The sequence below is a fragment of the Carlito syrichta genome, unplaced genomic scaffold (genome assembly GCF_000164805.1).
Source record: "Carlito syrichta isolate Samal-C Ts95f unplaced genomic scaffold, Tarsius_syrichta-2.0.1 Scaffold316493, whole genome shotgun sequence".
Classification (NCBI taxonomy): Eukaryota; Metazoa; Chordata; class Mammalia; order Primates; family Tarsiidae; genus Carlito; species Carlito syrichta.
Genome location: NW_007260589.1, coordinates 829,307 through 843,829, shown reverse-complemented (window position 1 = coordinate 843,829; position 14,523 = coordinate 829,307). Strand labels below are relative to the sequence as shown.

At 40.3% G+C, this 14,523-nt stretch overlaps 1 protein-coding gene across 2 annotated transcripts in view; it reads left to right on the top strand.

Annotated features, from left to right (window-relative positions):
- Nucleotides 1-8,492: 8,492 nt before the first annotated feature.
- PLCE1 (phospholipase C epsilon 1) overlaps nucleotides 8,493-14,523 on the top strand; it is a 352,472-nt gene continuing 346,441 nt past the window's right edge. For both annotated transcript variants that reach the window (XM_008074585.2, XM_008074587.1), the window contains exon 1: nucleotides 8,493-10,044. In XM_008074585.2, the coding sequence (XP_008072776.1) occupies nucleotides 8,839-10,044 (1,206 nt within the window). In that variant the 5' untranslated portion in view covers nucleotides 8,493-8,838. The remainder of the gene's footprint in view (nucleotides 10,045-14,523) is intronic.

Below are 14,523 nucleotides of genomic sequence, written 5' to 3'. Positions count from 1 at the left end.
CGAGGTCTCGCCGAGTTGCCCAGGCTGGTCTTGAACCCCTGAGCTCAGACAATCCTCTCGCCTTGGCCTCTCAAAGTGCTGGGATTACAGACTTGAGCCACCGCACCTGGCCTCAGACTGTGTATCTTAAAAAAAATGATGTGAAAGACCTGTTTGTAGATAAAAGTGCAAAACATTCCTTAAAGATGATATGTATATATGTTTATACATATACTGGGGATGCCAAAAAACGTATACACATTTTAAGAGATATTATCTCTGTATTTCTTTTAGTTCACCATCGTCAGAGGTGTCTGGATGCTGATGGGAACCACTTTGAGCACCTCTTGTAATTGCAGAAGTCAAACGTGACTTGTATTCATCTTTTGTTATTGGTATATATTGAGGATTGCAATTTTATTACAGTGTTTTCCTTTCTTAAAATGTGTATACATTTTTTTGGCACCCTCTGTATATGTATTGTGTATACTCACACATCTATATGAATGCACATGTATTTTTTCTTTATTTCTGTGTACATATGTAAATCTATGAAGGGAGAGAGGGAGCAGGGAGTGTACTATCACTGGCTGTTTATACCTTGTTTATGGATTAGGAGTCTTGATATTGTTAAAATGTTATTTCTCCCCAAGTGGATCTGTTACCAACCCATCAAAGTCCCTACAGCCTTTTTGTTGTTGGTGCTATTCTTGACAATCAAAGTAAATGATTTGGTTGTACCACACTAGAATGTGGTGCCCTGTTCCTTCTCAAGTAAAGTGAGAATGAAAACATTGGGCAGTTTTTTCTAACAATCCTATGGGTAGGATTGAAACAGGAGGAGGTTAGAGATTGGGAGACTGGAAGCCCTTAAGTAATCTGGACCCCAATGGATAAGGACTGACTTCATGTAGCCATGGAAAGGAAGGGGAGGGTCAAGCGTTTTTGAAACTAACTATATGCCTTGTCATTGTACCAAGAATGTAGAGTGCAGAGTATATATACAGCTCCTTAAATTTATGGGCAGGCACAGTGGTTCATGCCTGTAATCCCAGCACTTTGGAGGCCAAGGAAGGAAGATAGCTAGAGCCCAGGAGTTTGAGACCAGCCTAGGAAGCCTAGGGGCCTCATTTCTTTAAAAAAAAAAAAAAAAAGCTGATTGTAGTGGTGCCTGCCTGTAGTCCCAGCTACTGGAAAGGCTGAGGCAGGAGGATCACCTGAGCCCAGAAGGAGGCTGTGGAGCCATGATTGTGTCACTGCACTCCAGCCTGGGCAACAGAGTGAGATCCCTAACAACAAAACATAATGAAACTTAAGTTTAAGGATGCTGTTCTCTTCCGTGGCTCTCAATCCATGCAGAGGCCTTATGTAATCATCAGCTACAGTGTAACATGCCATGGCCTGCAGTGGTGGTAGAATGAAGGAGGAGCTTCAGGAAACAGATGAGAGTGATGGATGCTGACAGGCGGGTATCCAGGAGGGCTGTGGAAGGAAGATGCCCTTTCAGCTGGGCGGTGGAGTCGGTACAATACTCAGAAACAGTGAGAAGGGAAATTCATAGAGTCATTTAAGTGCTCGGCTCATTCAGTCAATGGTCCCAAAGCCAGTGTGACTGGACAACTCTTCCTTGAGGGTTGTTCAGAGACGAAGCTGGAAAAAATAGTCTCGAACTGACTCGTGGAGGGCCTAATGACGTCTAAAAATCTTCTGCAGCCCACTTTTCTCTTTTTTCATTTTATCAAAGATGTGCAGCAGGCCGGGTGGGTGGCTCATGGCTGTAATCCTAACATCCTGAGAGGCCAAGGTGGGTGGATTGCTTAAGCCCAGGAGTTTGACACTAGCCTGGGCAACATAGTGAAACCTCATCTCTAGAATGAAAGAAAGGGAGGGAAGAAGGAAGGAAGGCAGGAAGGCAGGAAGGAAGGAAGGAAGGAAGGAAGGAAGGAAGGAAGGAAGGAAGGAAGAAAAAGAAGGAAAGATTGATTAGCCAGGCATGGTGGCATGTGCCTTTAGTCCCAGTTACTCTGGAGGCCAGGGCGGAAGGATCACTTGAGTGCAGGAGTTTGAGACTAGCCTGGTCAACATAGTGACAACTCATCTTTACCAAAAGCAAGAAAGGCGGGGGGAGGGAGAGAGAGAGAGAGAGAGAGAGGAGGAGGGAAAGAGGGAAAGAGAGAAAGAGAGAAAGGAAAGAAAAATAGCCAGGTGTGGTGGCATGTGCCTATAGTCCCAGTTACTCTGGAGGCTGAGGCAGAAAAATCACCTGAGGCCAGGAGTTAGAGGCTGCTGTGAGCTGTGATTGTTGTGATCATGCCACTGTACTCCAGCCTGGGCAACAGAGTGAGACTTCCAACTAAAAAAAAAAAAAAGTGCATTGTATGTGCATATGCATGGGTGTACACAAACATTACTCCAGAATCTCCAGATTCTCGATGTTATCTTACTACAATGAAGGAGAAGGAATCCCATGACCATCATAGCATCAGCATCCTACCCACCTCCACTCTTGACCTGAAGTTATGTTCTGCTAATGTCTATGACCCATGTTTCTGGAAGACATGTGGTGATTTACACAGTGATTGGAGATGGTGTTTACAGGAGGGTTTCTTTCCTTGTGCGTTTTACAATTGAGAATTAACTTGTTATGGACAAACTTTCTGGCTACTTACCCATTTTACTGATCCTGGCAGCCTCATGGGTGTATTGATTCAAAAATATTTGTGTAGATTTCTCATTTATATCTCAGTCAACTCCTGATAGCTAATATACATAGAGCAGAAAGATCAGGGTACCTGGATTTTCTGGGTTTGAAGTCTTGCATTCCAGACTCAGAAGCTTTTCTAGAAGAGATTTGAAAGCCCCAGGGTTCGATCTTTGTGGTCTTGGAAGAGAATGCAGTTGAGTACACAGTGCCTTTGGGGAATGTTTTAAGAGGTTTGTTTCCTTGTGATTTATGGAATTTCCATCATCATGGTTTGGAGAAAGGAGGTCAGGAGGGAGTGAAGCAGCAGGTATTCAGAAGAAGAAAAATGAAGGCTGACTCATACTCGGTAGGGTTTGTGTGTGTATGTGCACACACTTAAACTCGTGCTTACCATGTGCACGTGACAAGGATAAAGCAAGGAAGGACTACATGGACAAAATATTTTCTTTAATCTCTTTGTAGAGTGGACTTTGGGAAGAGAATGCATGAATAAATAACTATCCGATGGCTGTTTGCTTGTCATACACAGATATTCGAAGGGATTCTATAAAAGTCTAAGTTTAAAGATGCAAATAAGGCTGGGTATGGTGGCTCAAGCCTGTAATCCCAGCACTTTGGGAGGCCTAGGCGATAAGATTGCTTGAGCCCAGGGGTTCGAGACCAGCCTGGGCAACTTGGTGAGACCTTGTCTCTACAATAAATCAAAAAATTAGCCAGGGTGGTGGTGCACACCTATAGGTCCAGCTACTTGGAAGGCTGAGGCAGAAGGTTCACCTGAGTCCAGCAGGTCAAGGCTGCGGTGGCCGTGAGGTGGCCATGAGTGTACCATTTCATTCCAGCCTGGGCGACAGAGTGAGACTCTAATTCAAAAAAAGAGATGCAAATAAACCTATTACATTCTCTTAGCAGCTTTGACAGTTACCTGAGTATTTCCCTTCTGTGATGGTGAAATTACTGAGTGACTTTCACTTTCTTTGACTGGATGAAGTGTTCCCCTTACACTTTCAGATGGATTCGCGGTTATGCATTGTTTTCTAACTTCTTCATCTCTTGTTACACTGTTCCCTCTACTCAAAGTCTCTCTTCTTCTCCACGGATACAGCTAATTGCTACCTCACTGTATGTAAAGTCCCAGCTTAAATCCCCCATCCGTCAGAGCTTGACTGACCTCCTGGCCCATAACCTTCTAACACTCTGAACTCAGTAATATAACAGGTGCTCAACAAATAATTCAGAGTTATCTGATAAATTAGTTTTTGTTATTGTTGTTAAGCTTCATCTCTTTCCAACACCTTCCATAAGAAAAGACAATATGCTTGCATTTAATATTTTTCTAACTTAACTATTCTTTAGGATTCCATTTGACTTAGCAGAATAAAATTGGGAAATTCTAGGAGTTAGTGAATATAACTTTCTCAACAATGCAGTAATTTATTATTAGTATTATTTATTTTAGATTCAGAGGGTACACATGCATATTCGTTACATGGACATATTGTGTAGTGGTAGGGATTGGGTATCAGGTAGCCCATTCCTCAGATAGTGACCATTGTGTCCCCCAATGCATAATTTTCTGTAGAGCTTCCTTGTTATGTCAGTCTCTGAACTCTTGGATAAGTCGCTCAAATGCTCTGGGACTCATCCATAAAACGGGCATGATAATAGCACCCTCCTTTATTAATTAGGAAAAGGTTTGGATATGAGTGACATAAAATATAAAATGATGGTCGCTTAAATAGGATACACTTTTATTTTCTCTCCCCTAAAATCCAGGAAACAGGTGCTCAGGTTTTTATTTATTTCCTTGACATGCGTGACATTCATTCTTTTGTTCACTTCATACTTTGAGATGGCTGCTTTAGCTCCAGCCATCATGCCTTTCTTCCAACGAGTGGAAAGGAGAAAGTGGGGGAAGAGAAGGGCACACTCTCCCTTCAAGGACACATCTCAGAAGTTACAAACCATGTTTGCTTATATCTCATTAACTGTAACTATGTCACATAGCCACAGCAAGCTGTAAGGGAGGCTAATAAAATGGTGGCCATGTGCTTGGCCCCAATTCATAGGTTCTATTATTAAGGAAAATAAATGAGAATAGATTTGGGGGGAAATTAGGAGTCTCTGCCACCATACTGATACTGTTATTGTAACGGTTAAATGAGATATTATATATACTGTGCTTAGAACATGCCTGATAGATGATACCTGTTCAGTAAGTATTAGGCCATTGTTTCTTATAATTACCCTTGGTAGACAGTCATCCAGTTACTCTATTAATTTGTTCAGTGTGTATTGAGCATTGCTGATGCTAAATAATATGTCACTGTTGAAATGCCTCTATGAGCAGCCAGAAGACCATCATCCATTATAGCACACCCTTTGTTGATCAGTTCTAAAAGTTGGGGGATTCTTTATCAGACTGATCCAAAGCTTTCCTTCTCAACAATTCATGTGTCTTAGCTCTGCTCCCACATTTTGAGACAATATGATACATGCCCATTTCCCCATCTCAATTCTTTGAATAGATGAAGGCAGCTAGTTTTCTTGCTCTAAACAGGCATTTCATTAACTTATTATATATCTAACACATGGGTTGACAAACTTTTTCTGTATAGAGTCAGATGGTAAGTATTTTTGGCTCTGTGGACCACATGGTGTCTGTTACAACTTCTCAGCTCTACCATTATAATGTAAAAGCAGTCATAGACATGACATAAATAAATAGACATGGCCATGTTCCAATATAATTTTATTTACAAAAACAGGTGTCAAGCCAGATTTGGACCTCAGGCTATAGTTTGCCAGCCCCTGATTTAGCCCATGAAAACCCATCAGCAATGTTATTCCTGGCTGATATTCTCTTCTCCTGAAGCTGAAAACTGACTTGATGTTACTCTCGATTCTTCTTTTGCCTTTCATTTCTTTTTCTTGTCTTAATACTTTGGTTAGGATTTCTAGCACTTCCTACATCTTTGTAGCTCAACTTCTTGGTCAGTCATTTCCTGAGTCATATTATGTATCCTAAAATATCTCTAGCTTGAACATGCTACCTTGACAAGTCCCTTCTGGTTCTGCCATATCCTTAGCCTACACCTGGCTTGTCCCCTTCTAGGCTGGCCCTTCTTCAATCTCCCTGACAAATCTACCCACCCTAAGAAAAGAAGAATCCCTTTTTCTGTCCTTTTCTTCTTCAAACCTGTTAGAGGATGGTCTTCATTCAGAGCTTCAGGTGTTCTTTCTCCAGTAGTCTCATATTCATTATAAATCTAACCCTAACCTAATCCAACCAACTTCTCCTAAAGACAACCTAGGGCTGCCCAAGAGGAGGTAAATAGAAAATCAACATTTACTGATGGGCCAGCCACTGCTGGCATTTCAAATATGTATATTTCATCTCAATATTATACATGTTGAAAGTATAACTCAAAATTTACAATTTAACCAATTCATGGTCATGCAGCTGAGATTGAAAGAGTTGATCTGAGCTATAGAACTAAAATTAAAATTTCAGTGGATCTGATGAAGAGAGTGTATGTGTCTGGCAAAGTAAATTCAACATCACGATATTGAAGCAATAGAGCTGCTGAACCTTGGTGGTTTTGTTTCACCAAGATATTTACAAAGCATAGGATGACAAACATTTGCCCTGAATTTTGGTTTTCAAATTCACAACCTGATGGAGTAGGTGATTTTATTTCTATTTTTTCAGGTAAGGAAGTCCAACTCCAAAGTGGTTGTTATTTTCTGCATCATTTGAATTTTTTTTTTACACTGAGCATATACCTATAAAAACAATAGAGGCATTTTCCAAAGAAAAGCCCAAAGAAAGCAAATTGAAAGGAGGACATTAGAGCTGGGATATTGAGCTAGGACATTGCTCATCTGTGTGGTGTGGTCTATTCCTTGTGAAGAATCTGACTGCTAGGGTGTCTTCTCATCCTTCAGGTAGTTGTGGAGGTCTGCATGTGTTGAGAGGTGGTGAGAGACCTATGTCTGTGCTTAAGGGAACATGTATATAAGGGAAGAAGGGGTGGTCGATGACTCTTTGGGAAAAGAGGTTCAGGAGAAGCAAGGGGAAGAGAGACATCTCTGTGGCTAAGGGCAAGGGCAGGGGCAACAACAAGGCAAAGCTGGTGTTGACAGCAGAGCATGACTGCTGATCAGTTGCCTTGGGAGGAACAGTTTCACCTACTAAGGAATGGTATACTCATGATAGGCACACTCTAGTCCCATAGGGCTTCGTATGTCCTTTGTAATTGCACTTCCTGCATTGAATGGAAGTTTGTTTGGTTCCCTCCTGTCTATTAATAGAACTGCAGGCAGCTACCAGCTGTCTAGCCAATCACATAGTACTCAGTGTAGATCAAATATTCAGTAATCTGTTTGGAGAATAAAGATCAGCAAAGTATTTTTTAAAAACATAATACCATTTATAAATCAAAAATTTTTATGGCTACTGACTATTCAATTGGATAGCTTCTTAATCAAATGAAACAGAAGGAAGAGGGAGTTAAAATATTATATTTTGGCAGAAAAAAACCCTGGAAATTGTCTGAAGATGCTTTTTTAAATATTTAAATCTACCATTAGATTCCTATTTTTCTAATCTGTCTTGATTCACATTTTTTTCTCATTTTAAAAATTATTTGAGCATTTTTGTGATTCTATTTATTCCTGAGATAATTTTACCTATTTATTTTTATTTTTTATTTTAAAGGTGTGGGGTACAATTCAGGTTTAGGTATGCAAACCTATTTCTTTTTTTAAAATGGTTGCTTTAAAATTTGTAGTATACATTTTTAACTTATCACAATCTACCTGTAAGTCATACTATACTTATTCATATAGGAAATAACCTTACAACAATATAATTTCATTTTCCCTCTCTTCACCTTTATATGATTGTTGTCATACATTTTACTTCTACAACTTGTTAGAAAGCCCAAAATACGTTGTCATTATTTTTGCTTTAAATGTCAATTTTTTTGTTAAGTGGTTTTAAAAATAAGAGATACTGTATTTACCCACATATTTGATATATTAAGGCTTTTCATTTCTTTACACAGATGCACATTCTATCTAGTATCATTTTCCTTCTGCCTAAAGGACTTTCTTTATAATTTCTTGTAGTGCAGGCCCACTAGTGATGAATTCTTTCAACCCTGTATGTCTCAAGATGTTTTTACTTAATTTTCATTTGCAGAAGACATTTTTGCTGGGTATAGAATTCTAAGTTGACAGTTTTTTTTTTTCTTTTAGTACTTTAAAGATTTGCTTCACTTTCTTCTGGCTTGTATTTTTTCTGATTAGAAGTCTGTTGTTATTCTTATTTTGCTCCTTTTTACTTAATGATCTTATTGCTATAGCTTTCTTGGCCTCCCTGAAGTCATTTTTTTATTTGACTTGGATAGAATGTTGGCTTTTATCTGAGTTCTCTTCCCTGCCCCGTGGTCTAGAAACTCTCTAAACAGTAAGCTAGGGATTTTATAGGCCTGTCTATTTTCTTCTTGCAGAGATCACTCTTCTGTGTTGCCTGTTGTTCAATGTCTGAAAACCATTGTTTCTTTTTTTCTGATTTTTTTTCTGTTGTTATTTAAAGTGAGAAGACAAATCTGGTCCTATTTTTCCTGGAAGCAAAAGTTCTGAGATGTTAAATCAGAAAAATAAATGCTTGAAACCTTAAAAACTAACTTCTGATCGCAAAACTTCTTTCTCAAAATTGGCTGATAGCTTAGAATTAAAAACTTATTTTAAAAAAAAAAACCTCATTTAAATTCCCCAATATTTGACATTATCCCTTTTCTTACAGGAAACATTCAAGCTGGATTTTAAAATCATTTCAGATCAACGATGAAACAGAAGTTGCAAAATGCACTGAATAGAAGTCTTCAAAACATTTTGCTTCAAATAACAGAGGAAAGAAAACTTATCTATTGCCTTAAGACCCTTTTGTAGAAAAAAAAATTTATGATAGGAACCTATAACTGGAAACATTTATTTGGCTCTTAATAACTTGAATGAAGAATTGTCACTTTGCTTCTTAGAAAGATTTGTATATCTGAGATTATTTAAATTATCAGTCACTTTATAAACATCCTGACATGATCACCAGGGAAGACAAACAGAGAAATAGTTGAAACTTGTGTTGGTCCAAAATGACTTCTGAAGAAATGGCAGCTTCTGTCCTCATACCCAAGACTCAGAGAAAAGCCGTTTCTGCCCCGTCAGCTGCAGATGAGAGTAGTGAAAATGTCTCCGATATCAATATTCCAAAGGCACATGCTATCAGGCAGAGTGGGCAGACCTCTCACATCATCTCACAACCGAACAAACTTAAAGAAGAATCTTCTGGAAGCAACTTGCCCAAGATTCCCTCAATAGCAAGCGAGAAAATCATGAGTGATGAGAACAGTAACGAAAATTCCTGGGGGAAAAGCATGCCAGACTCTGTGAAAAACCTTAACATTAACTGCAACAACATATTGAGAAACCATCAGCATGACCTTCCTCAGAACCAGTTTTATGAAACGTGCAACTCTGTCGCAGAGGAAGACCTGTGTTTGGAAACTGGAATTCCTTCTCCCCTGGAAAGAAAGGTGTTCCCTGGAATTCAACTGGAAATAGATGAGCCTCCCCTGGGCATTAGTCCTTTAGAAAATCAGTCAACGATTATAGAGACTGGCAGAGCACACCCAGACAGCAACATGGCAGTATTTCATTTTCATTATGAAGTTGACGAAAGAATGTCAGACACTTTCTGTGCCCTATCGGAAAATGTAATTTTGGATGATTGTGGAAATTGTGTGCCACTGCCTGATGTTGGTGGGAAGCGAAAGAAAAACTACGTGGCATATACTTGTAAACTGATGGAGTTGGCTGAAAACTGTGACAATGAGAATGGGCAACTGCAGTGTGATCACTGTGACACTCTGAATGAGAAATATGTGTGCTTTGAAGGCTCTTGCAGGAAGCTCGACATGGTATGTTCAAGCGGTAGCTTTTGCAGGGAAGATTTTACTGATAGTCCACCTGCCAAAACCTTTTTGAGCCATTTTGAGGACATCCCTGATAATTGTGACGATTTAGAAGAAGACTCTTTTAAAAGCAAAAAGGAGAGGTCCACTTTGTTAGTCAGGAGATTTTGTAAAAATGACAGGGAAATTAAGAAATCTGTGTATACTGGGACAAGAGCCATTGTGAGGACTCTGCCTTCTGGCCACATTGGGCTGGTTGCTTGGAGTTACATTGATCAGAAGAAAAATGGTCTCTTACTGCCTTGGAGGAGAGTAATGGACCCTCTGTCGGTGGTGGAGATAAGGCAAGGAGTGAGCCGGTGTCCCTCAGAGGCCCAGTGGTATCTGGTAAGAGTTCATGTTTCTTCTTATCATTTCTTTAAATTTGCTTTTCTTTTTTTTATTATAAAAATGTGGGGTACGATTCAGGATTAGGTATACAGACGTTGATTATACAGGTACCCTTGTTGATGAGGTATGCCCTCCCTCCCCTAGCATTTTCCCCCAACTGCCAATCCCACGCCCATTCTCGACAGTTTCCCACTACTGCCAATCACTTTCTTATAAGTATTATAATTGTTTAAGGTCCATTTATGAGTGAGAACATATTGTACTCTGTTCTTTGTTTCTGTGCTAGATCACTGAGTATGATCGACTCTAAATCCATCCTAAACTTGCTTTTCTTAAAAATCCAAATTTCCATTGTCTTAATTCATAGAAAATGTTTAGATCTGTCAGATTGTGATTCTTAGGGTAAACATTTGTGGTTATTGGAAAATAAATGCTCCAGTTGATAGCTATAGAGATTAAGCTGATATTCCAACAATATTAGTCAGTCGCAAAATACACATACATGTATTATGGGAAGTGGAGGAATTAAGAAAGTTTCCTAATGTGGAAAAATGACTTCATCCATTGCTTCTCTGTGTCCTTTGAAGATAAATGCCTGGATCCTCTTCTACGGTATAGTTCATTATTGATTTTAGATTTCCAGACCTACAGGAACTGAATTCTGGTTTTCGACATTCCCCAACCAGTGGTCCCAGTTCCTTTTCTTTTAAATTATTTTGTGCCATGGCTCTCTTTGGTAAAGAGAGGAAGTCTGTGGACTTAGAACAATACTTTTAAAGGAATCAAATGGGATAGAAAGCATCATAAAGGACAGGTTATGTTGATATCCATCTATCAAGTTTTTTTTTGAAATTGTGATATTGCAATTTAGCTGCTTCTTTATTAATGCACTAAATAGTGGTATGTAGTGATGTGATAGCTACCATCATTTTAGAGTACAGTTGGCCCTCCATATCCACAAGTTCCATATCCATGGATTCCACCAACTGCACATTGAAAATGTGTTTAAAAATACATATATATCAACAAGAATAATACCAATTAAAAAATCAAGACAATATAGCACTATTTGCATAGCACATACATTGTATTAGGAGTTGTAAGTAATCTAGAGAAGATTTAAGGTATACAGGAGGATACTTATATAAGGGACTTGAGTGTCCTTGAATTTTGGTATCCACGGAAGTGGGGGGCTGTCCTGGAACCAATCCTCCCATACTGATGGATGACTTAGTGATGAAAAGGAGTAGGGAATTGTTTGCCTGAGACTGTCTTGATTTTAGCACCATAAATCCCAGGTCCTGGAAAACTCCTCAGTCCTGGGCAAACCAGGGCAGTTGGTCACCCTCGATATCACTAATCACTTAGGCTGTCTGTCACAACTGTACAATATGGAAATGTCTGTGATTGGGGTGAGGAGATCACAGTTACTACTACTGAGATTTGTTGCCTATATATATAATTGAAGGAAATGCCAAGTTTTATTTTTTATTTTAAAGATGTGGGGTAAAATTCAGGGTTAGGCATACAAATGCTCCTTAGGCAGATACCCTTGTTGATGAGGTATGCCCCCCTTCCCCAGGCAGATTCCCATGACTACCAATTCCACTTCCCCGCCCCCCTCCTGGCAGTTTCCCGCTACTGTCAATCCTTTTCTTATAGTATTAAGATAATTGTTCAAGGTCCACTTATGAGTGAGAACATGTGATAATTCTTTGTTTCTGTGAAAGATCACTCAGTATCATAGACTCTAAGTCCATCCAGATTGCTGTGCCAAATTTTAATTTGAGATTGATGAAAAAATATTTTTACCCTCATTCAAATTTCCAGGTCCTCTGAATTCTATCTTCTGTCTCCCTCTTCAAGAATCTTGCTCTAGCTGGGTGTGGTGGTTCAAGCCTGTAATCCCAGCACTTTGGGAGGCTGAGGCGAGAGGATTACCTGAGCCCACAGCTTCGAGACCAGCCTGGGCAATATGGTGAGACCTCGTTTCTACAATAAATCAAAAAATTAGCCGGGCGTGGTAGCGCATGCCTGTAGTTCCAACTATTGGAAGGCTTGAGGCGGAAGGATCGCCTGAGTCCATCAGATTGAGGTTGCGATGGCCATGAGCATGCCACTGTACTCCAGCCTGGGCGACGGAGTGAGACTCCAAGTCAGAAAAAAAGACTCTTGCTCTAGAAATACATAGTATCAGGCTAACTGCTCTCAGACCCGATCTTTACATCTGAAGACAGGACCATGTGCCGTCTCAGTTTTCTCTTGTTCTGATCGTGAATTCTGTCTTCCTTCAGTCATTCTGTAGGTGAAATTGTTTCTAGGTCTCTCACATTCCAGTTCTTCACAGTTCCTTTCTTTATTCGTTTGCTTGTTTGTTTATTATTTTGTAGAAGCGAGATCTCGCTGTGTTGCCCAGGCTGGTTTCCAACTCCTGGCTTCAAGCGATCCTTCCACCTTGGCCTCCTGAAGTGCTGGGTTGAACGGTGTGAACCACTATGGCTGGTCTCACAGTTCCTTTAAAACTTGGCCGTAGAAATAAGCACCAGGTCTAGAAAAGCATCTCTTTCATTGAAATATAACTGGCGTATGTTTACTTGCATCATCATCAATCATAGCTCGCATTTATTGAACACTTCACATGTGCCAGATATTGGGCTAAATAATTCACATACTCAAGGCCATGCAGTCATCCCAGCTACCTTCTGATGCTGGTGTAATTATTTACCCCACGGTATTGCAAAGAAAGCGAACTTCATGGGAAGTCATGCACCCTTGGCCAAGACCACTTAGCTCGTAAGTGGTAGAGCTGAGATTGTAATCCAGGCAGGTCACACTTTTAGGTAGTTTCTCAAGATCCAGAAAGGAACAGAATTCAGAGCGAACTTTTCAAAGAGCTGAAGAATTCTGTTCATTTCAGCGTCTGTGGATTGAGTGGTCCTACTTATCGATGTGTGTGCTATGTCAACCTTGGCCCTATTAGATATGGTGATTCTAACCCTGGTCACCTGTCACAGTCAGTATTCAGACCCCTCTCCCGACCCTCTGAATCACTGGGGTAGGGCACAGCACACACATCTGAGATTACAGGCATGAACCACTGTACCTGGCCAAAAATGCAGTGGTTTTTAAAATCATGTACACTTGAACATTAAGAACACGACAAAAATTTAAATATAGTAAATCAAATGGACATAGATGGCTTTAGAATCTTTCTCATAGTTCCTCAATGAGGGTTGTGAATCTGGTATAAACTTCGGAATAATTGTTGGCTTGCTGTACTCTCCTTCAGTTTCCTATTTGTTGCTGCTGCTTCTGAGATGTCCACTGATCTCTCGCTCAGATCTGCCTTCTTCTGTCAGTCAGAGACCCTGGAATGGTTAATTTCCAACGAAAAAGACTGAAGAAATCATGAGAATTGCCTCCTTCCTGCTTCTCAGTCTCTGGAGACTGGGAGAGGTTGCCAGACCTTTGTCAGAGTGGACTCCAGAAACATCTACACCTTCTGACTGACCAGGCTTGGAGGAGGCTGTGGGCATTTTTATTAGCTCTTTGGGTGCAGCTGGGGGATGGGCTGGCTGTCCTTTGTCCTCTCTTGAGGGAGATTTCTGCAAGGGAGAGCTCTTTCTGAGTAATCAAACCACACTGTGGCAGGAATGAATTGGTATTTTCTAAAATATGGTGAACATCTTGTTTTATAGTTTATAATTTAGTGGAAATCCTCAAAAGTTGCACAGATCAATACAGATCAATTACAACCGCTTTCTCCCAATTCCTATGAATTGTTTCCTTTTTCTTTTGTCTTTTTTTTCTGAGTCAGGGTCTTCCTCTGTCAACCAGGCTGGTGTGCAGGGGTGCAGTCATAGCTCTGTGCCACCTTGAACTCCTGGACTTGATAGATAACCTTCCATCTCATTCTTGGAGAGGCTGAGACTACAGGCACACACCACCACACTCACCTAGTTTTTAAATTTATTATTGAGATGAGATTCCCGCTATGTTGCCCAGGCTGGTCTCAATCTCCTGGCTTCAGGTGATCCTCCAACCTCAACCTTCCAAAGTGCTGGGATTACAGGTGTGAGCCACTGCACCTGGCCACATGAATTACTTTCTTAAAGATGCAAACCCTCATGTGTTTTGATTATTTCAGGAGTGTCCATGCTGGTTCCTAATCAGGTAGTAGATTCATTTAGGGCAAGAAATGGGTCCTACATTTCTTTACGCTTTGTGTTGCCAACGTCCTGCCAAGTATATAGAAAACAGGGAGAGTGTCATGGTCAGAAACACGGTCCCTGGAGTCAGTCGACCTGAATTTAAATTGCTGACGACTCTAACTCTGAATGGCCATCTGGCAAGTTGTTTAACTATTGTTCCTAATTACCCGGCATACAAACTGGGAATAGTGGTGTTATTGTTGTCCTTACAGGAGATGCTTCCACAACACAGTGCTGGCAAGGCACTTGAGAGCGTATGCTACTC